This window comes from Melanotaenia boesemani, chromosome 22 (genome assembly GCF_017639745.1).
Source record: "Melanotaenia boesemani isolate fMelBoe1 chromosome 22, fMelBoe1.pri, whole genome shotgun sequence".
In the NCBI taxonomy this organism is placed as follows: Eukaryota; Metazoa; Chordata; class Actinopteri; order Atheriniformes; family Melanotaeniidae; genus Melanotaenia; species Melanotaenia boesemani.
In genome coordinates, this window is record NC_055703.1 from 4,999,126 (window position 1) to 5,023,344 (window position 24,219).

At 42.7% G+C, this 24,219-nt stretch overlaps 1 protein-coding gene across 1 annotated transcript; it reads left to right on the top strand.

Moving 5' to 3' along the window:
• Positions 1-7,828: 7,828 nt before the first annotated feature.
• Positions 7,829-11,174, top strand: LOC121634200 (dynein regulatory complex subunit 2-like). The gene is made up of 9 exons (XM_041976714.1): positions 7,829-7,986; positions 8,792-8,933; positions 9,038-9,205; positions 9,366-9,535; positions 9,667-9,841; positions 9,931-10,056; positions 10,205-10,411; positions 10,483-10,581; positions 10,812-11,174. The coding sequence occupies exons 2-9, from the start codon at positions 8,805-8,807 to the stop codon at positions 11,172-11,174; spliced, it is 1,437 nt and encodes a 478-aa protein (XP_041832648.1). The 5' UTR covers positions 7,829-7,986; positions 8,792-8,804.
• The last annotated feature ends 13,045 nt before the right edge of the window (positions 11,175-24,219 follow it).

The window sequence follows — 24,219 nt, forward strand, 5'->3', positions numbered from 1 at the left end:
TATTTACTTTATCCTTGGGCACATAAAGCTATTTGGTATGAAATGTGTGTGTGTGTGTGTGTGTGTGTGTGCCTGTTGTTGTTCTTACAAATGCAAACAAAATGCATTTTAGTTGTCAGATTTAATATTTTGTGTTGTTTAAATTTTGCAGACAGTGGTGCAGTTAAAACAAGAATAGTTTAAGATGTGGATTTGTTGATTTGGCTCCCATCTTTCCAGGATTACATCATATGTTATAAGATATTACAATCTGTTTACACAGCGTAATCAACAACCATGCACTTAAAGTATTTTTATGCAATGTAACAAATAAAAAAAAAAGAGAAAGAAAAAAAAACTGCCAGAGGTAATGTTGGTTGCACAACCACAGTGTTTAAAAATGTTTCATCCTATTACTGAAATCAGCTAGTAAGGAGATATGAAAAAAAAGTTTAAGAAGAAACTCAACATGTCCTCAGGTACAGCAGCAATAATGCAATGATATTCTAGAACAAAACTAATTTTCTGATCATTATTATTACTGTATACTTTTTGTAATACAGTTTTATCAACTTTAAATTGTTCACCATTCTTGAACATTACAAATTAATGGCATTTATAACATTAACTATTTTCAGAACAACACCTTTCAGAAATTCAGAAAAGGTTTCACAGTAAAACTCATACATCATGCATCCCTCATAGGACCAATTTTTGCACATGGTGTCTGTCTGTCGTAGATGTAGATTCATTTCTCAAAATAAGCTTACAAAAGACCGTCTTTAGTGTGTTTTCTCATCATGGAAATGGTTTTCTCCTGGAAACAGTAATTTACTCAACCTGTATTACTTTCTCTGAAAATCCTAGTTTAAATAAACAAAAAATCAACAATGAAATGTTCATTTTTGTACTTTTTTTTTTTTTAGGAATCACACCCCTTTGAGCTGGTAGGGATGGATCTTATCGGGAAACTGAAGACCACCAAAAATGGATGTCAGTACATTTGTGTCATGGTGGATTACATGACCAAGTGGCCCCAAGCATATGGTCTTCGCAACAAGACCGCAGCTGAAGTTACCGACTGCATTATCAAATTTTTCCACCAGTTTGAAGCTCCAAAGAGGATCCTTACAGATCAAGGCTCAGAGTTTGTGAATGAGGTAAATTTGAAGAGTGTTCCAGTATCATAAGTGTCAGCACGTGGTTTGATCACAAGTACCTTTCCCCTAATTCATATCCTCAGTGAAAAGTTGCATTTCTGTTTTTGGATATTGTATATCTTGTGGTTTATCTGTTTTTAGTGTGGTGTGTTTTTTTTTTACAACACTTTTTTTTTTACTAAGTTATTGCTGCCTTTTAATGTTTTTCATAATTTCTGTTCGGATTTTACTTATTGGTCTTAGTCTTGCTTTTGTCTATCCCTCTTATTTGAAGCCCAATTCTGTTTTTGTTGATGTATGTCTTTGGTAATTTTCTCCTCATTGTATATATAGCCCTGCCTTCCATTGTTCTTTTGTTCATTATCTGATCTTCTTTGCAGTTGTCTGGTGTGTTTCTTCTCCGCAAAAACAAGTGTATTCTGTTTTCTTGAGATATTTAGTTTATTTTGGGAAATTTAGTACATTTGACCTCCTGACTACTGAAGAGCTTATTTTGTTACACTAGCCTGCTTGGAGACACTTGCCTACATTTGTGTCCGTCTTCCATCTACACAAATGGCTGTCTAATTTGTTCTTTTTACCTAAAGATAAACAAAACTGTGTGCACCAGACTGCAAATAAAAAGAAGTCTTTGTTCACCATACCATCCTCAAACGAATGGACTGGTAGAGAGGATGAACGGCACCATACAAAGGTAAAGCAAATTACATGATTACTACTAACTGTGTCATAGCAGTAAATGCAAGTTTACGTGGAGATGGTTCTTGGGAGATGCAATTTCAGAAGAATTATGTTTCTTATTTTTAGAGCCCTTTGCAAACTGGTGGAACAGAAGCCGGAAAACTGGGATGAATACTTAGATCCAGTTATGTTTGGTCTGCGTACAAAAAAGCAGATAACCACAAAGTTCTCCCCGTATTTTTTAATGTTCGGTCGAGAGGCTCGGTACCCGTCTCAGGTTCCAGAGCACTTCCAGGTTTGTAAACCCATGTCTGTTTTTAGTTTTATACTATACATGTAATGTTGACACCATATTGAAAGAAAGGATTTTTTTTATAGGTAGATAGCAGTGTGGAGACTGTAGTGGCTGAGGAGACACTATCCCAGGACATAAAACATCTTGATGAGCTGAAGGATATTGTTCAAGGCAATATCAACAAACAGCAGGAGCGAATGACCAAACAAGTGAAACAGGGCACCTCAAAATCAGCCTTTAAAAAAGGGGACAAAGTGTGGAGGCAAAATATCAGAAGCCAACAAAGAAAAGGCGGCAAGCTAGATCCAAATTTCTTAGGCGCTTTCACAATCATAGATATTCAGGGAAAAGTGTCGACCTACAGGGAGAGGATGGAACAGTCTACAAAAAAGTTAACAGTGATCATTTAAAAATCTCAAAGGAAAAACAACCAAGAATTCCTCACAAAATCAAGGCCATGACAATAACATCAGCCAAAGAATCACCATCCCAAACAACAGTCATTACTTCACCAGAAACCACATTTACAATAACCTCCACCACAGCCTCCCCTGCAGCAACGGTCGCAACCTCCACCACAGCCTCCCCTGAAGCAACGGCCTCTACCTCCACCACAGCCTCCCCTGCAGCAATGGTCGCAACCTCCACCACAGCCTCCCCTGCAGCAGTGGCCGCAACCTCCACCACAGCCTCCCCTGCAGCAACGGCCTCTACCTCCACCACAGCCTCCCCTGAAGCAACGGCCTCTACCTCCACCACAGCCTCCCCTGCAGCAATGGTCGCAACCTCCACCACAGCCTCCCCTGCAGCAGTGGCCGCAACCTCCACCACAGCCTCCCCTGCAGCAACGGCCTCTACCTTCACCACAGCCTCCCCTGCAGCAGCGGCCGCAACCTCCACCAAAGCCTCCCCTGCAGCAACGGCCTCTACCTCCACCACAGCCTCCCCTGCAGCAACGGTCGCAACCTCCACCACAGCCTCCCCTGCAGCAGCGGCCTCTACCTCCACCACAGCCTCCCCTGAAGCAGCGGCCGCAACCTCCACCACAGCCTCCCCTGCAGCAGCGGCCGCAACCTCCACCACAGCCTCCCCTGCAGCAGTGGCCGCAACCTCCACCACAGCCTCCCCTGCAGCAACGGCCTCTACCTCCACCACAGCCTCCCCTGCAGCAACGGTCGCAACCTCCACCACAGCCTCCCCTGCAGCAGTGGCCGCAACCTCCACCACAGCCTCCCCTGCAGCAACGGCCTCTACCTCCACCACAGCCTCCCCTGCAGCAGCGGCCGCAACCTCCACCAAAGCCTCCCCTGCAGCAACGGCCTCTACCTCCACCACAGCCTCCCCTGCAGCAACGGTCGCAACCTCCACCACAGCCTCCCCTGCAGCAGTGGCCGCAACCTCCACCACAGCCTCCCCTGCAGCAACGGCCTCTACCTCCACCACAGCCTCCCCTGCAGCAGCGGCCGCAACCTCCACCACAGCCTCCCCTGCAGCAACGGCCTCTACCTCCACCACAGCCTCCCCTGCAGCAGCGGCCGCAACCTCCACCACAGCCTCCCCTCAGCAGCGGCCACAACCTCCACCACAGCCTCCCCTGCAGCAGCGGCCGCAACCTCCACCACAGCCTCCCCTGCAGCAGCGGCCTCTACCTCCACCACAGCCTCCCCTGAAGCAACGGCCCCTACCTCCACCACAGCCTCCCCTGCAGCAGCGGCCTCTACCTCCACCACAGCCTCCCCTGAAGCAACGGCCCCTACCTCCACCACAGCCTCCCCTGCAGCAGCGGCCTCTACCTCCACCACAGCCTCCCCTGCAGCAACGGCCTCTACCTCCACCACAGCCTCCCCTGCAGCAGCGGCCGCAACCTCCACCACAGCCTCCCCTGCAGCAGCGGCCGCAACCTCCACCACAGCCTCCCCTGCAGCAACGGCCTCTACCTCCACCACAGCCTCCCATGCAGCAGCGGCCGCAACCTCCACCACAGCCTCCCCTGCAGCAGCGGCCTCTACCTCCACCACAGCCTCCCCTGCAGCAGCGGCCTCTACCTCCACCACAGCCTCCCCTGCAGCAGCGGCCGCAACCTCCACCAAAGCCTCCCCTGCAGCAACGGCCTCTACCTCCACCACAGCCTCCCCTGCAGCAACGGTCGCAACCTCCACCACAGCCTCCCCTGCAGCAGTGGCCGCAACCTCCACCACAGCCTCCCCTGCAGCAACGGCCTCTACCTCCACCACAGCCTCCCCTGCAGCAGCGGCCGCAACCTCCACCACAGCCTCCCCTGCAGCAACGGCCTCTACCTCCACCACAGCCTCCCCTGCAGCAGCGGCCGCAACCTCCACCACAGCCTCCCCTCAGCAGCAGCCACAACCTCCACCACAGCCTCCCCTGCAGCAGCGGCCGCAACCTCCACCACAGCCTCCCCTGCAGCAGCGGCCGCAACCTCCACCACAGCCTCCCCTGCAGCAGCGGCCTCTACCTCCACCACAGCCTCCCCTACAGCAGCGGCCTCTACCTCCACCACAGCCTCCCCTGCAGCAGCGGCCGCAACCTCCACCACAGCCTCCCCTGCAGCAGCGGCCTCTACCTCCACCACAGCCTCCCCTGAAGCAACGGCCTCTACCTCCACCACAGCCTCCACCACAGCCTCCCCTGCAGCAGCGGCCTCTACCTCCACCACAGCCTCCCCTGCAGCAGCGGCCGCAACCTCCACCACAGCCTCCCCTGCAGCAGCGGCCCAACCTCCACCACAGCCTCCCCTGCAGCAACGGCCTCTACCTCCACCACAGCCTCCCCTGCAGCAGCGGCCGCAACCTCCACCACAGCCTCCCCTGCAGCAGCGGCCGCAACCTCCACCACAGAATCAATATCTTACACTACTTACCAGTTGTACATAAATGTTTCCTTATAGAGTTCTTCTTTTTAGACGTGCAAGAGGCATGGGCAGGCAAAAAGGCACATGTATTACTTTCCAAAGTGGGACCATATCGATTGTTTTACTGGGATATTGAAAGGATTGGTCCCACCAAAGATCTTGAAAGTGAGGTATGGTCATTATTGGTATACTACGGTATCCTCATGCCAAAACTTCATCAGTTGCATTTGCTTTTCATCATAATGTAAAATTATGATAATAATTATTCAACATCTCAGTTTATGCACATTAAAACAGATCACAACTAATACAGTGTAATGTTATTTGTTTTTACTCTTTTCATAGGTAATCAATGCACACTTGTCAGTGCTTGTTCGGAACCACAACTTCTCCAGTGCTGGGGAAGCAGCTATGCTTGCCACCTATACGATGACATCAATCTGGCAAAAGAAATTTGGAAGAATCCGGGTATGTACTGGAGCACTTGTTTATGGTAACACTGTATTTTGTGAGTATTTAGAAAATATATGTTGCTCATAACTACACTTCTTTCACTTTGTGCATACTTTAAGATTAATCCAATGGCACACAGGATGATCATAGGAATCACAAATGAGCATCATCATTGGATGCTGGTGGTAAGAACAGAATCACGCCAAAACACTGCTACTCTAATTGATTTAAAGCATCGGTATTGATTTAAACATTTGACATCATTAGCCACTTAATATATTTGATTAATTTGGCCATTCATACAGTCTTTAACAATCTCACTTGTTTTATGGATTTCTGCTAAAACACTTTTGTTTTTATTGTAAACTATTATAGGTTATCTACCCTCAAGAAAAGAAAACCCTTTTTGTGGATTCATTAGGGGAAACAAAAGCCACGATTAAGACGTGCCTGGAGTCTACAAGGTAAAACAAGCCATAATATATGGAAATAGTATGCAAGTAGTCTTAAGCTGTCACAACAGTTGTCACACATGCACTTGTCACAGAGCATTAATGAGGAAAAAAGGCTGCAAAGTGTCAAGGTGGACATGCGAGACTATTCCTCACTCAAACCAACAAGACTGCACATCCTGTGGTGTCCTGGCCTTGAAAGTAAGTGTGAAATGCAGTTATCTAAGAAGTATTTTCTAAAATTTTCTCTTTAATGTTTTACGTAATGGACCTTAAATTGTCTTGTACAAGAAATGTGCTATACAAATATACCCACCTTGCCTAAAGAGTGGCTGCAGTCAAGTATGGCCACGATGAGCCGTTTTTGAAATTCATCACTTTCTTTCTTTACATTGCTAAAACAATATGAAGATTATATAAACTATGTTAAAAGCAGAACATTGAAGATAGAGTATGTTATGATATTCCATTTTACTAATGAACACTTGCATTAGTTTGCAGAAAATATCTTGAAAGGAGAAGCACTGCTTTTTGATACTACTCAGACGGCAGTGGACAAGTTAAGGATGGAAATCGCGATTTCCCTCCTCACAGAATCTGGTACTTAACTGATCCTCAGATTTTGCAATGTCATATTTAAAGTTTTTGGGAATATTTCATGTAATTTAAAGTCTATTAAGAGAATTTTATCAAGTTTATTTTTGTCCCGATCCTTTTTTTTAAATCAGTGTTGCTTATATTTACAGATGATCTTAGTGGGCTGTGTTTTTGCTGTGGAATGGAGGACCATGATGAGACACAATGGGTAAATTCCTCACATTACTTAATGGAAAAACTTAAACTTATCTGACATAATCAAAATAAGAGTTAAGCTAATTGCATCAATCTTGTGAATAACCATTTTTTTTTCCTGAAGAGTACGATACCTTGAGATTTTTCATGAGGGATAATTGGCTTTTCATTGTAGTGCATGTGGCTTTAAAATGTTTAACTAGAAAACTTTCTTGTTTGATTCAGACTTATAAAGTACAGTAATTGGAATATACATGTTTTATTGATAATATAATAATATTAATCTATTTTTTCAAGGTTTGCTGTGACAAGTGTCAGAGATGGTACCACTATGCCTGTGTAAACAGACCTCCAGTGGATGAGCTGTATTTCTGCCCTGCATGCAAGTAGTGGTGGCTCCTATTTCCATAAAAGATCTTCTAAGATCTTTTCAACTACCACTACTGTAAAGATCAGAGGAGAGGAGTTTGTTGTTGTTTTCTTTGTTATTTGAATACTTGCATCTTTAATTTATTTAAATGGAGTATTTTCTGTTAGTGTAATCTTTATATATATTTCTTATTACCACTATTGTGAAAGTCAGATTTCAGCTCGCTGTTTCCTGAAAAAGGCAGGGTAAATTTTATTTAAGTTTCTTATATTACTGTGGAGCGTTTTAAAGTTTGTGTTTGAAAAAAACACAGGATCAACAGATAAAAAATTTTCTTTGCAGGTTGCATTTCTTCCAAGTAAATCAGCCGTTGTTGGTCCAAGCATTTCGATCCTATGCTCAGACCATGATCATCAACAACTGTGGTGAATTTGGAGGCTGCAAGTGGTTTGGAGTCAGATCTAGAGGGGGGGTGCTGCCAGAATATGCACCCCCCCAAGTAAATCAGTCCAATTATTTATGTGTGACCATATACAGACTATTTAAGCATTACTGTCTGACTTTTTCACTTTGTAATATATATTGTTTTTATCAGCAGCTTAGTTCAGCCTTTCGTTAAGTTCTTAAGGGTAATGAATAAACGCCATCTACAGATGAGAAGGTGATACTGCGTTCCTTGAGATGGGGGTGCTTTTTTCGGCACGACACCTGTCGTGGGAAGAGAAGACGTAATTTGACACAAAATTTGGAATATAAGCGGTTGCTATGGAAACGGACCCCAAACATCGACAGACGAAGACACACACGCACGCTGCAGTTGTTTTTACTTCACTGGTAAAGTTTAAAATATTCACAGAAAGCGAGCCCGCGATCGTGTGACGGCTGAAGGAGAAGCTTCTTTATATTATTCAGAGGAAACGCACGCGGATCAGGTGAGCCTGCTTAATCGTTTCATTAACTGTTGGTCCTATTCACAGCGGTTACCATGGAGACGGCTAACCCGCTACAGAGCTAGCTCTGTACTCAATGCTGGTCCGGAAACGACCCGATCTTGACCCAGATTCCCTTCCGGGAAATTTCGTTTAATTGATTATTGATTGATTATTGATCATTAAAGTACAAAGAGCACTTCAGTTTTACCTTTTTTTGACAGAACCTGGTAGAGCCTAGTAGAACTTGGTAGGGCCCAATAGAACCAGGTAGGGTCCAGTAGAACCTGGTAAAGCCCAGCAGAACCAGGTAGGGTCCAGTAGAACCTGGTAAAGCCCAGCAGAACCTGTAAACTGATGCTGAAACATGAGGCATGAGCTCGGAGTGAAACTAGGTTCATAACTATCGCTCACACTGATCACTGTGTTTGATCAGGATCAAACGTTTCTGAAGGCCACAAAGCAGCTGAGCTGGAGTTGGTTTAGTGAGGATAGCAGGTAAATAGTAGCAGGAATAACTGGAAATGAGGAAAAAGTGGAAACATGGAAATAGTTTCTGTTGTGTGTTTGTTTCAATAACAGTATTTTTTCTCCTGAAAGCCAAGATTTGAGAGAACGATGAGATGAGAAAAGGCTTGGTCACTGCCAGGGGTGCTGCCAGGGATTTTGGGCCCCATGAAAAGAAACTGAACTGGGATTTAAAGCTCCAGTTGCTACAGACTGGTTTAGATTATAATAAAATGGACTTAAAAAAAAAAAACTTAGAGTTTTATAGGTTAACGGTAAAATCTGAATCTTTACATTTCAGGAGGACGGGAATTATGCTGAAGAAAGTGAAGACAGGACTTGGAAAGAGGATGGAGGAGCCAGTCCTGCAGCTCCAGCAAAAAGTTCAGGCTGAGGAGGAGATGGCCAAGAAGAAGGAGGAGACGCTCACGCTGTACCTGCAGGTAACACCTACTGAAACACTTGAGCGGCTCAGAGAAGACTCCTCACACACATTTCCATTCCAACATGTTTACATGGAGCCCTTTCCTCTTCTCTGATTGGACAGGATAAGCTGCAGACGGAGCAGGAGAGATCTGCAGTGAAGCTAGAGAAGCTGACCGACACCTGGAGGACGATTCTGAGTCAGACCCAAGACCTGGAGCTTCGAAGTGACATTACTGTGTTACACCAGACATTTGAGAAGAAGCTGGATAAGCTGAACTCTTTGATTAAGGTGAGAGCTTCACCAGTCAGTTTTCCTGGTTCAATCCTCCTGGTCACATCCTCCTGTGTTCCTCCTGGTCCCGTATTCCTTGTCCCACCCTTTTAGTCCCATCCTCCTGGTCCAGTGGTCCTGGTCCCATCCTCCTGTGTCCTGTGTGTTTGTTTTGTAGAAACTGAAGGGTGAGCTGCAGGAGGCGAAGCTTCAGGAGACGCAGGCGCAGCAAAGCCACCTGGATCATGTGGAGCGTCTTTGGCTTCACCACAAAGAACACCTGGCAAGTCTGCAACAGCAATGGAACAAAGCCCTCGAGGACCAGCAGTCCCGCCACAGATCTGAGAGGTTAGGGCACCCCAGGACCTGAACCTGTATCTGTGTGGTGCTTACAGGGAGCAGATGCTGGTCCAGATCCAGCAGCGACGAGTCCATCAGCAGGACCTGAACCTGAACCTGTATCTGTGTGGTCTTTATAGGGAGCAGATGCTGGTCCAGATCCAGCAGCGACGAGTCCATCTGCAGGATCTGCAGCAGCAAATCCAACTCCGGGACGACATGTTGTCTGCAGAACAGAGCAGCGAAGAGGAGATGGAAAAGCACAAGCTCTATCTGATGGAAAACTTGCCTATGTCCACTGTGGACAAGGATGAGGTATCACTGAGTCACTCATACCGATCCTGGCTATGGTGTTGGAGTTTTTGTCTCAGCTGTGAGTCCCATGTCTTTGTCTTTGTTGACAGAAATGCATGACCGATACAAAGGAGGTGAAGGGCTGTGAAGGGCTCCACAATGTTGATTTTGACAAGCAGATCATCAGAAAGCAGCAACAACAGAATTTAAACCAGAGGAGAAATATGAGGCTGAAGGTCAGTCCAGATGTTGTCATGAGAGTTTCTGACACCTAGGAGTCATAGTGTTGAGATTATATATCCTTTAAAATACATCATGTTCTTGCAGCCAACCAGCTCCAGTATGACTGTCCTCATCCTTGCTAGTGTTCTACATTTTTTGCAGGTTAAGTTGGAGGAGTTGAAGTCCACGGTAGCAGAGATGGTTGTGAAGGAGCGGAAGCTGACCGGTACCATCGCCATCCTGAAATACAGGTGTGGGCAGCTCCGAGATCAGATAAAAAAAAATCGCAGAGCATCCAGGAAACAGCTTGTCGAGGTCATCAATGCGGGCGACGCTGTCACCAAAAAACTGAAGGCCGTCGTCGCAAAGGTGAGAAAGCGCCCACTGCTACATCCACCATCACTCCCACCACCATCCTTATCCACCCTCTGATGTTTCAGGAGGAGAGAATGCTGCGTCGCATCAAGATATGCCACAAGTTGGAGAGCAAAGTCGCTCCATTGCTGTCACCGTGGCTGCCCAATGACAGCTACATACAGGTGAGGACTATGTCCACTTCAAGTCTCTTCTCTAGTGCCGCCATTTTGCACAAAAATGGTTACTTGTGCTTAAAAACAGGAAGCTGAAAACTAATGATAGTTTCTTCTTCAAGAAACTCTGTTTTTTTGTGTTATGATTAAGTCAGGCGGGTCTGTGCTGTAATAAACATCAGCTGACCTCTGGCCTACTAGACCACATGACCCAGTCTGATCTTCTGGTCTGTTTGCAGGATCTCAGCGACTTTCAGGAGAAAACCATCTGTCAGCATGATCTCAGCTACCTTCAGGTGAAAATCAATGCCGCCCTGATCGCCCGGGATACCCTCAAGAAACAGAGAGCCCACCTGATCAAAAAGAAGCAGCAGCAGGAGCTGAGTCAGGACCCCGACTTTGCCGTGGTTGGACACCCGGCTCCTCTGCTTGCCTCCCAGGCCCCAGCCGTCCCCCTGTGCCTCAACCTGCTCCCGGGTCCAACACCCAACACACCGAGGAAGAGAAACAAAGAAAAAATGTGCGAATTAGAACAAGTGGAAGCTGAGCTGGACGCAAAGACAGACAAACTCACATCTGTTCCATCATTGTGGAAGAAGTAGTATCACAGTTCACTCATTCAGTTTGCAGGGCTTGTATTCAGTTTAGACCAGGGGTCTCCATCTCCGGTCCTTGTGAGCTACTGTCCTGCAGCTTTTAGATGTCTCCTACTACAACACACCTCTGCACAAGCCCGTTAATGACCCAATGATTTGAGTCAGGTGTGTTGCATCAGAGTAGAATCCAAAACCTGCAGAACAGTAGCTCATGAGGACCGGAGATGGAGACCCCTGGTTTAGATGTGGACAGAGCTTACTTAAATACTTATATTTCCGATATTTACTTCTGAACTTGATGTTTTTTTCTAAATTCTTTCATGCAGAGCAATTATCTTTACATTTATCTTTTAGCACCGTCAGTTCCAATAACTGCTTGGACTATTTGTAAGGTGGTTCCATGCTTTATTACATTTCATGAATCTAAGGTCTTAAATTTGATCAAAGCAGCATTAAAAAGCTCTTAAAGGTCTTAAAGTTTGGCTTCTTTAATGCTACAGATATCCCGATGTATTAATTTAGTGCATAAACTAGAAAAACAAAGTTCTCAGCGAGTATCATCAATCAGAAAGGTGTCCACCCTGCATGTCATAGATCCAGAATAGAAGAAGTTCACAGTCCAGCAGGAGGTCAAATACAAACATGACCTGATGGATATTTATTGGACAATAAATTTCACCACCATTTTTAACAACACATCTGTTTTAACACATTTCCAGCTAATCTTTTTTGTGAAAATAAAGACGAATAAAGACTGGACATTTGACTTTTTTATGCTGGTTTTAAAAGTAAAACCTCAAATTCAGGTGAGGTGACTTTATTTACCACAACAAGCTGATATGCAGAGGGACAGTGAACATTAACACCCCTCTTTATAGCTGGATTTATACTCGCGCGGCATCTGTGCTCGGTAGAGTCAAGCGTAGGGTTACGCTGCTGTGTTGCACTTTCTCTTCTGCAGTTTAACAAGAAGCGAGTATAAATCCAGCTTAAGTAGTCAAATGCAAACTGAACCATTATTTACTACTTGGATAATTAAGCAATGCAACTATAGTTTAACTCGTATTTTTCCTGTATGGTTAGTATATTGTGTTTTATTTTAACTTCATATTTATTTGTGGTTCTGTACTGCTGCTGGAACTCATCATTTCTCTGAGGGAACCTGCCCAAAGAGATCAGTACAGTTTATCTAATGTAACCAATTAAAAATATATTCATACTTTTTATTAGTTGAAACAAGAATTAACATATTGCATAACATACTCCACCCAGCAATGACAGCCACACAGTACACAATAAAGCCGAAAGAGAAACAACAAAAAAACAAGCAAAAAACCCCCATTGTTTCCACATCGGCTACAAGAAGCACCGTCCACATCCCATTACATGTACCACATAGAGGTGGTGGAAGGTAAATAGGCACATAATACAACGTACAGCCCCAGTTCCAAAAACATTGGGATGTGTAAAATGTAAATAAAAACAGAATGCCATGATGTGCAAATCGCATAAACACACATTGTATTCCAAATAAACAAATAAAACTGACATTTTGCCATTTCATAGAAAATATGAGCTGACTTTGAATTCACTGGCAGCAACACATCTCAAAAGACGTGGAAGAGGAGCAACAAAAGGCTGGAAAAGTACCTGGTACAAACCAGAAACACCTGGAGGAGCATTGGACAACTAACCAGGTTACCTGGCAACAGGTCAGAAACATGACTGGTATAAAAGGAGCATTTCTGAGAGGCAGAGTCTCTCAGATGGAAAGATGGACAGAGCTTCACCAATCTGAGACAAACTGGATCTAAAACTGTGGAACAATTTCAGAAAAATGTTCCTAAACAGAAATTTGTAAAGGCTTTGAAACTCCCATCTACAGTGTATAATATAAAAATGTTTAGAGAATCAGGAGGAATCTCTGTGTGCCTGGGACAAGGCTGGATGCTGGTGATAGTCTGCATTAAAAGCAGACATGGTTCTCTGCTGGAAACCACTGCATGGACTCGGGAAGACTTCCAGAAACCACTGTCTGTGAACACAGTTCACCCTGAAACCCACAAATGCAGGTTAAAGCTCCATCATGCAGAGAAGAAGCCAGATGTGAACAAGACCCAGAACCAGAACCATCTTCTCTGGACCAAAGCTCATTTAAAATGGTCTGAGGCAAAGTAGAAACCTGGATGAAGATGTGAAGTAGTTTGTGGAAAGCATGGACGGCGTGTCCTGCAGACTAAAGAGGAGAGGGAGCATCCAGCTTGTTATCAGTGGACAGGTGAAAAGCTGCATCTCTGATGGGATGGGGCTGCATTAGTGCCTATGGCGTGGGCAGCTTCCACATCTGTGAAGCTCCATCAACTCTGAAAAGTACATGGAGGTTTTAGAGCAACATCTGCTCCCATCCAGACAACGTCTCTTTCAGGGAAGACCTTGCAGATTTCAGCAAGACGATGCTGAACCACATCCTGCATCCATCACAGCAGCATGGCTTCACAGGAGAAGAGTCCGGCTGCTGAACTGGCCTGCCTGCAGTCCAGACCTTTCACCAGTACACAACATCTGGAGCTTCATGGAAGCAGAAATCCAGCAACCAAGGTCCAGGACTGTAGAGCAGCTAGAATCCTGCATCAGACCAGAATGGGACAACATTCCTCTCCTAAAACTCCAGCAACAGGTCTCCTCACTACCCAGACGTTTCCAGACATGTTAGAAAAAGAAGATGCTACACCATGCTGAACACCACCCTGGAACTACTTTTTACACTGTGCTGAACATCACCCTGGAACTACTTTTTACACCGTGCTGAACATCACCCTGGAACTGCTTTTTACACCATGCTGCACCATCCTGGAACTACTTTTTACACTGTGTTGAAAATCAACCTGGAACTACTTTTTACACCATGCTGAACACCATCCTGGAACTACTTTTTACACTGTGTTGAAAATCAACCTGGAACTACTTTTTACACCATGCTGAACACCATCCTGGAACTACTTTTTACACTGTGTTGAAAATCAACCTGGAACTACTTTTTACACCATGCTGAACACCACCCTGGAACTACTTTTTACACCGTGCTGAACATCACTCTGGAACTACTTTTTACACCGTGCTGAACATCACCATGGAACTACTTTTTACACCATGCTGAACATCACCCTGGAACTACTTTTTACACCTTGCTGAACATCACCCTGGAACTACTTTTTACACCGTGCTGAACATCACCATGGAACTACTTTTTACACCGTGCTGAACATCACCCTGGAACTACTTTTTACACCATGCTGAACACCACCCTGGAACTACTTTTTACACCTTGCTGAACATCACCCTGGAACTACTTTTTACACCGTGCTGAACATCACCCTGTAACTACTTTTTACACCATGATGAACATCACCCTGGAACTACTTTTTACACCATGCTGAACATCACCCTGGAACTGCTTTTTACACCATGCTGAACATCACCCTGGAACTACTTTTTACACCATGCTGAACACCACCCTGAAACTACTCTTTACATCGTGCTGAACATCACCCTGGAACTACTTTTTACACCGTGCTGAACACCATCCTGGAACTACTTTTTACACCGTGCTGAACATCACCCTGGAACTACTTTTTACACCATGCTGAAGATCACCCTGGAACTACTTTTTACACCGTGCTAAACATCACCCTGGAACTACTTTTTACACTGTGCTGAACATCACCCTGGAACTACTTTTTACACCATGCTGAAGATCACCCTGGCACTACTTTTTACACCATGCTGAACATCACCCTGGAACTACTTTTTACACCTTGCTGAACATCATCCTGGAACTACTTTTTACACCATGCTGAACATCACCCTGGAACTACTTTTCACACCGTGCTGAACATCATCCTGGAACTACTTTTTACACCGTGCTGAACATCACCCTGGAACTACTTTTTACACCATGCTGAACATCACCCTGGAACTACTTTTTACACCGTGCTGAACATCACCTTGGAACTACTTTTTACACCGTGCTGAACATCACCTTGGACCTACTTTTTACACCATGCTGAACATCACCCTGGAACTACTTTTTACACCGTGCTGAACATCACCCTGGAACTACTTTTTACACCGTGCTGAACATCACCCTGGAACTACTTTTTACACCGTGCTAAACATCACCCTGGAACTACTTTTCACACCGTGCCGAACATCACCCTGGAACTGCTTTTTACACCGTGCTAAACATCACCCTGGAACTACTTTTTACACCGTGCTGAACATCACCCTGGAACTACTTTTTACAGACGTGTTGCTGCATCAGATTCACTATCAGCTCATATTTTCCATCACATGGTGAAACGTCTCAGTTTCATCATCTGACATGTTGTTTATCTTCTTAAATCAACATTGATTTATAATCTGATTAGATTAATAATTCACTATTTACACATATTTAGAGCTCCAGTCCTTACTAAGACCAGGAAAGTAGATCCTAGACCCCCAGTCCTCACTAGGACCAGGAAAGTAGATCCTAGAACTCCCAGTCCTCACTAAGACCAGGAAAGCAGATCCTAGAGCTCCAGTCCTCACTAAGACCAGGAAAGCAGATCCTAGAACTCCAGTCCTCACTAAGACCAGGAAAGTAGATCCTAGACCTCCAGTCCTCACTAAGACCAGGAAAGTAGATCCTAGAACTCCCAGTCCTCACTAAGACCAGGAAAGCAGATCCTAGAACTCCAGTCCTCACTAAGGCCAGGAAAGCAGATCCTAGAACTCCAGTCCTCAATAAGACCAGGAAAGTAGATCCTAGACCTCCAGTCGTCACTAAGACCAGGGAAGTAGATCCTAAACCTCCAGTCCTCACTAAGACCAGGAAAGTATATCCTAGAACTCCCAGTCCTCACTAAGGCCAGGAAAGCAGATCCTAGAGCTCCCAGTCCTCACTAAGACCAGGAAAGCAGATCCTAGACCTCCAGTCCTCACTAAGACCAGGAAAGCAGATCCTAGACCTCCAGTCCTCACTAAGACCAGGAAAGCAGATCCTAGAACTCCAGTCCTCACTAAGACCAGGAAAGTAGATCCTAGACCTCCAGTCCTCACTAAGACCAGGAAAGTAGATCCTAGAACTCCAGTCCTCACTAAGACCAGGAAAGCAGATCCTAGAACTCCAGTCCTCACTAAGACCAGGAAAGCAGATCCTAGAACTCCAGTCCTCACTAAGACCAGGAAAGTAGATCCTAGACCTCCAGTCCTCACTAAGACCAGGAAAGTAGATCCTAGAGCTCCAGTCCTCACTAAGACCAGGAAAGCAGATCCTAGAACTCCAGTCCTCACTAAGACCAGGAAAGCAGATCCTAGAACTCCAGTCCTCAGATTTTTACACTGGCTTCCTGTCTGGCAAAGAATTGACTTGACTTCCTGCTGTTAGTTTACAAAGACTTGAATGGTTTAGGATCAGAATCCATTTAGGATCTTCTGGTTTGTTATGAAGCACCCAGACCCCTCAGGTCATCCGGGTTAGGTTTACTTTCTGTTCCCATAGTCAGAACTAAACGTGGAGAGGCAGCGTTCAGCTTTTCTGCTCCACGCATGTGTAACTGTAGGTCTGCTGAAACTCTCAGCAGTTTTAAATCAGGGTTAAAAAAAATTCTATTTGCTTCCTTTTATCAAAACAACTGTTAATTCCCCATACTGGAACTTTATTTATGGCTTTTTATCTATTTTATTTGAGCTTTTTTCTTTCTGATTCTATTTAATTTCTTTTATTTGTTTTAAAGTTTGTTTTAAATGCACTTGTTATTGCTTCCTGCAGCCCACTGTGATGGTTTTAATGTTTTATGTGAAGCATTTTGAATTGTACATGAAATGTGCTGTACAAATACATGTCCTGCTTTGCCTTTTTGTTTTGCCACCCCGCAGCGGTGAAGGTTAAAAAAGGATCCACTGGAGGGAGCAATTGCTCTTCACCTAATGTTAAAAAGCAGCTCTTGCTCAGAGGATGCAGCCTCATCTTTTCTCCATTCATATGTAACCTCCACACTTATCCCCTTCTCACATCCCTCTGTCTTTCCAGTTTCTGGGATATTTGCATCCAAAAAGACACTTGCTTATCTCCTATTCATATTTCTCAAGTTAGCCCGCCTCATCTCACTGGATGGGGAGAGAGAAGGGACTGGGAATCACCCTGGAATATATACTGGAGCTTTAAAACACCAGTAAACTTGCGGGTAGGGATTGGCATTGATGATGCAGGCCTCGCTCTCTCTCTCTCTCTCTCTCTCAGCTGCTGTCATAGAGATTGCTGCAGCAGCAGGAGGAGGAGGCTGGCAAGATGATAAGTAGCAGATACAATACATGGCTTCCATGATTTTTTCATTTCTGGAGAGATGCAGTCTGTGGGAGAGGGTGAGAAGTTCTGAAAAAGAAAAAAAAAATGTCTCTCTCTCTGTCTCCTCACATCTGCTTATTTGTTTGTTTTTCTCTGGCCTCCCTGTGCCAGATGGACTAGTTATGTTATTTTACCTGCTTTTATAATGGGTACAGATGAGTTTTTAATGTGATATATTTAGAAAAAGACAGGGAATGTCACACCTCTTTGGTCACAAATGATACTGAGAAATCATGAGAAGTAAGAAAAGTCTGATTAGAGCTGGTTTAACACTTGCCCCACAAAAGATATTCTTTTATTTTAAGATCCTTCATATTTATGCGATATTTTAGAAAGTAATAACAAAACAGAGAGAAACTTATCTTTGTTCAAATTTTTCTTCCCTTTAAAAATAGTGCTGTATTATACATGACTGGAAAGCCTGATTAGTCACCTTTACAACCAGGTAGAACTTGTAAGGATGGTTCTTCTGAGGAATGAGTAATACAGCTAAATGTGTGGGTGTTGCCTCCAAAAAATGTGCTAAAATCCTCCGTACTATTATCCTGTTGGTATTCACATTTGTTCAAAGTTATTGGTGGATTGAAATATTAAACTCTTTCACAGTAAGAAGGAAATAACAACACATATTGGCCATTTTTACACTTTATTTAATAAAGAGAGTTACATACTCTGCAAAAAGCTAGAAATCTCTTCTTGTTCTCGAGAACAAAATTACATAATTTTATTGACCCTGGTTTGGGAATTCTTGTAGCTTGTTCTCCACATATCAGCTAAGCAGAACTTTCTTCTTGTGGAGTCTCAGAAGTATTGTGTGATTGGTTGGCCATTTGAGGTGGACTAGTTAACGCAGAAAAACGTGAAGCAGGAACAGGGAGCTCCAACGTGTTTGAGTTGGTTGGAGGAACTGCAGCTTTTGGTGCCTCGGAATTTGGTATTCAAGGCCTGTATTATCATTCAACACAGCAGAGACATCCTGGATCTCCACCTCCGACTCACGCTCATCCTCTGATGCCTCATCATTGGTGATGTCCATCTCCTCCTCTTCATTGGTGACTTCTTCATCTTCGCCATATATTCGAAAAGCTTTTAGAAAGTTGGAACCACTGTCAGTGGTTGTCCTTGTCACCTTAACTCTTATTTGATATTCAGAATGTATCTCTTCTAATGCTGCTGCAAGCACATCAAAGGTGTGTGAGCCTTTAAGAGGCCTACAAGCCAGTGCAGCAGAGTGCCTTTCTAAGGTGCTGTCATGAATCCAGTGGCAGGTCACTCCTAAGTAGCTGCGCTGTCGGGCTGACCAGCAGTCTGTTGTTGTTGCAACATAGTTAACAGTACTGAGAGTTTTTATAATAGTGTTCTTCATTGTTTTGGCAGCTTCCTGTATTTTTGAGCACAATGTTTTTCTTGTCATTACTGTATGCTTAGGCAGTATTGTTCCCATCATAGTCTTATAAGATGGTGTCTCCACCACAGAAAAAGTTAAGTTGGCCTCACAGACAAATCTGATTACAAGATGATCAAATGTTGCCTTGGATACTCGTTGTGGGCTTGAGAAGGGAGAGCTTTGCACTTTTTGCAGGTGGTTCACTTGTAGTGAAGGACCTTCGTTTTCTGTGGGACTCAATTAGGTCTGTGTATTTCTTCATGGGGTTGGTGTGAACCCTCTGTTGACAGAAAAATATAAATGAGGCTTCAAAGTATAACATATTAAGTCATAAAGTTTTACATATGGGAAGAGTGGTAAATAGTGTGTTGTAGTTGCACTTTAGTTGTGTGATTTATGTACTGGTGCTGAATTTACGCCTCTGAAAAAAGGTTTAACTTACAATATTTCTTGTGCATGAATAGTATACAATGAGAACAATAACACTTTTAAAACATTAGTGATGGGTGCCTTTTTTATTATTGTTAATGTGGTTATTAGATGTACTAACCTTAACGTTAGATGCAGCCCAGATGAAAGAACTGTTGGATGAATTATGACTGATATGTAGGCTAATGATAATGATATGTAATAAAACTATAACGTTATACTTATCGCAACGTGTTCCTCAAATTAGACGTCGAGATTTTGAATGCTGAAATGTCGGTTTGTTTTGGTAGGCACAGAAGACACCGCATTACACAGCTGTTCTTTTGCGTTTTGCGCAAGCTAAACATGCTTTGAATATGAGGCCAGGGATGTTCGCCAACTCCGCCGTCTTCTGTTGTGTCCTCTTCTTCAATGCAGATATTTGCTGCTGCCATTTTTCCCTTGTTTTTCGCCGTAGCTCGTCTTCGGAAGAAAATACTTTCTGCCGCTAATATTTTGTTTCCGTGCAAGCTGCAGCATGGGTACGTCTGATAGGTCAGACGGAGTCATGTGATTATTGCTGCTACATTTGACTGGCGGAACATGGTCATATGGTTATCCACGGGAGAAAAACAAAGTTATAAAGAGTCCACTTTTGCCCAATGTAGCGGAGTAAGAGTAGCGTTATTTGCTCATAAATTTACTTAAGTAAGAGTAAAAAGTACAAGCCATTAAAAATACTCATAGAAGTAATTTTTTTTCAAAAAGTTACTCAAGTAAATGTAACGGAGTAAATGTAGCGCGTTACTACCCACCTCTGTTCAGGACCACCTGGTTCTTGTTTAGCTGAGGAGGGGAAAAGTCTTCCACTTCAAGGACCGCTCTGTGGCGTAGCTGCTTTGTGAATCTAGGTTTCCATCTATCTAGTGGCTGCTGAGCTGCTGTTTGTCAGGCATTTCTGCCTGTGTATCGTTGGAGAAAACCTTAAAAATGCACAAATAATAAAGAACAGGTACTTCTTCCCACAGTGTTAAAATAGGCAGGTACTAATTTCCCACCTTCCTAATTAATCAGGTACTGTTCCACACATTTTCTTTATACCTTTCTCTTTAGGGTCTTCTCCTGCGTGTTCTTTGATGGATCAAAATATGACAGACTACTTCTCTCAGTTAACTAATTTATTAATTACAATTGATATGAGAAATGTGCAAATACAGAATCCTGGATTCGTATTACCTGTCCCCTGGACTAGTACAATAAGGAGTCTGCTGCTGCTACAGTCAGAACTCCCTCTAACTGATCCTGGAATCCTTTATATGTCTGATTATACACAGTTTTGCTGACTAATGCTGCAGTTGCAGAAGTCTGGTTGGCTGCAGTCACAGATCGACCACATGCAGATCTCTACAGCCTTCCTTGTGACCCCCATCTGCTTGTGTCCTAAAAAACAGGAAGAAGAAGACAATACACAGACCAGCAGATTTCCTCTGGACTCTGGTTAACTTAGACATTTCCTTTAAGTGTAACATTGCACATGTTGTTTTACCAGCAGACATAATTAATCAGCCCCTCATGTTCTTCTCAGTCACCCCATCTGAAGAGTCTCATTGTTGCTTAAACACACTGTTAGTAAGTATATGAGCTTAAAGATAAGAGATATTTAATATGATTAACAGAGTAAGAATATAAATTAAAATAAGTACCACACTTCATTGATTCCTTGATGAGTATCCCAATAAATTTATTTATTATAAAGCAAAAATTGAACATTGATATTGACTGGCCAAGCCTAAGACTAAGACAGTCTGGTCCTGTCTTAGTACATCAGTTCCCTTGTCAGCAGCGTTTTGCAAGAACAGGAGCCAGTTATTAAGCTATACTAAAAATGCAGCGCAGCAAGAAAGGAAAATCGGGTTTTCAAAAACAAACAGACAGAAAGGAGAGAGATTAGAGACAAGAGAAAGGGTGCCAATATGTGACCCAGTTTTTCTCCAAGAAAGGTGTATGGCCTGTTTGTGAGTGGCTGAAATGAACCTGTTGTTCACTGAAATAAGTGAGGTGTACTTATCGATCTAATGTTATCCAAATCAGGTACTCAAGCAAGTGTTTGGACCCAAAGAGCTGATAGTACTCGCAACAGGCTTTTGACTCTACACTGAAATGAGTTGACATCTGTTGTGATGAAGCTATCTATGTATGTATACATTTAACCATAAATATCTACAATAAAGGCTAGATGCTTTATGGCAAAGTTCGCGGGATCTGTGGTATCTGAGGTAAAGTGAGTGATCTGCACAAACATAAATACTCTTATTTAGCTGGAATCTTCATGGATTTATGAATGGTTTGGTTTCTCACAAAAGTTATTAATGTGGCTATAATTCTGGAACATGTTAAATTTGCAGCTTGTCTTTGAAAAAATTACTTAAACGTGCAGCATAGTTGTCACAACCCTTTCATAAAGGGAGGTACGAAAGCATGGAAACCAATTTCTTTGGTCAATAGTTTTGTAATCTGGTGAATTAATGCAGAAAATTAGACTTTAATTTCTTTATTTTCGCAATAAAAATTACAGGATTATATGTAGTGAACAGATGTTTCATTTATCCAGTTTACTCCTCATCAAAAAGGTTGACTGGTCTAAAATATAAAATCCTGGCTACACAAACACACACACAGACACACACAGAGCTGCTGCCCATTAAAACCACACTTTCCTTCCATTTGTGGAAAAGCAGCACCACTAGAGCAGTTAGTTAATTTGATAAGGGACATATTTATGGCTGTGATCTGTTCAGGAACTGCTGGCAATGCTAGATTATGTTTCACTGCGTTTCTTTTAAAATGTCCAGTTTTATTTCTTTGTGATTTTGTAATCAATTAGTTAATGGATGCTGGCTGTAGTTTTGCTTCTTGACTACAGTAAAATAATGCTTTACTGCTCAGATGTGGTGGCATCAGCACCTGTAAGGCCTAAACTTTGCTCCCTCAGCTCTAACAAAAAGTGTCAGTAACAACTTCTGAGCTTTATTGAATGCCAAGTGTTAGAATAAATATTCAAGGCAATAACAGCTTGATAAAAAGATAAGAAGTGTAGTGGCTAGTGTCATAACACAATATTAACATTTATATAAAATATTAATATTTGTAATTAATATGAAAAACCAATACTGCTGTTGATTTTCATATATCTCAGGGTACCGGCGAGCTTTTAATATCATAATATCCTAATTACTAAGTTCTGTCCAAAAGGCCCGAAATTCATGATTCAAAGGAAAAATCATAAAGAAAAACTAGCTAGATAAATGTAAATATTTATTAAAAAGATGACAAGCTACATAATATTAAAGGTTAATATTTAAAAAAGGGAAAGAGGAAGCATAAAAAATTAATTAATAAAATCACGGGCATGAAATATGCAAATATAATGTTCAGATCGAACTCTGATGGTAAAGAGGTGTAAAATTGTGAGCAAAATTGAAACAGAAGTTAATTAAGCAGTAACTAATGTTCACTATCACAACTTAACACCAAACACCAAACAAGCCACCAGCAATTCAGAAGAAAGAAGACTGGTCGTACTTGTCCAGTTCCATTTGCACCAAGTTGACCCACTTAACAGCATTTCTGGTAAACATCTTCGGGGCACTGAAACTGCCAAAATAAAAAATAAATACAGAAATATAAAAATGGCTCAATAAACAAATTGATGTACCAATATATTCTACAACAAAATGTAAAAAAATGTTTTTCCATTAAGAAACCTGTATTTATTATATTTCTTTTGTCATTTTCTGCCATTTTAAATTGACATGTTGTTAATATTCCTGTTTATTTACTTTTCCATGTCATTTTCAGTTCAATTTATTTATTTGGTTTATGTATTCTTTTTATTCTTTCCTGTAAAAGAAATTTGTACACCCCCACCCCTACACATGAACGCGCAAAACGGAGGGGTAGGACTAAGTGGTAGGGCCAATGGGTGAAATAGCATTCAGCCCAAGTTTTTATTTAACAAAGGGGTACCAGACAAGGTTGTCCACTATCCCACTCACTTTTTGCTATATTTATTGAACCGCTGGCCACTGCAATTAGACACAATCAAGCTATTGAAGGCATTCAGTCCAAAAATATATTTAATAAAATAAGTCTTTATGCTGACGACGTTTTACTATTCTTCCAGAACTCACAAACCTCTCTATCTGAAACAATCTCAGTTATTAATAAATTCTCATCACTCTCGGATAACTCCATTAACTGGTCTATGAGCACAGTTCCACCCATCAACTGTAGCTTTAAAAATCTACCAAACATCACCTTACAATCAGGTAAAATTAGACACCTGGGTGTAAATATTCCGTCCAGGCTCTCAGAACTAACAAAACTTAATCACATTCACTTTCTTAAGACAATGGAAGATGATCTTGCTCGCTGGAAAAATGATGGTTCTACCCAAATTCAACTATTTGTGTTCTATGATTCCTATGAAACCCCCCTCCACCTGGTTTAAGTCGCTAGAATCACACATCTCCCAATTTCACTGGAAAAATAAACCACCCCGGATCAGTTTAAAAATTTTACAGAAGCCGAAAGATAGGCGAGGATTGGACCTGCCTAACTTTCACCATTACTTACTAGCTAATAGGTTGCAATATGTCCTAAAATGGCTCAAAACTAGTCCACTAGATGACCCATAGATAGATATAGAACAAACATTTTGTGACAATTTGGAAATTTCTAATCTTCCTTTTTTCAGCTTAAGTATAAAAAAGCTAAAGTGCTTCAAAAGTGTCAACATCAGCACTTCTCTGACAGCCTGGTGGGAATTTCTCAAAAAACCCAACTCCTCAATAATACTATATAAACTT

Excerpts from the sequence above, each read along its gene's own strand:
- LOC121634200 (XM_041976714.1), top strand. The coding sequence starts at position 8,805 with ATGCTGAAGAAAGTGAAGACAGGACTTGGAAAGAGGATGGAGGAGCCA. Across the intron at positions 8,934-9,037 it reads CGCTCACGCTGTACCTGCAG|GATAAGCTGCAGACGGAGCA; the intron begins GTAACACCTACT and ends CTGATTGGACAG. Across the intron at positions 9,842-9,930 it reads CCACTGTGGACAAGGATGAG|AAATGCATGACCGATACAAA; the intron begins GTATCACTGAGT and ends CTTTGTTGACAG.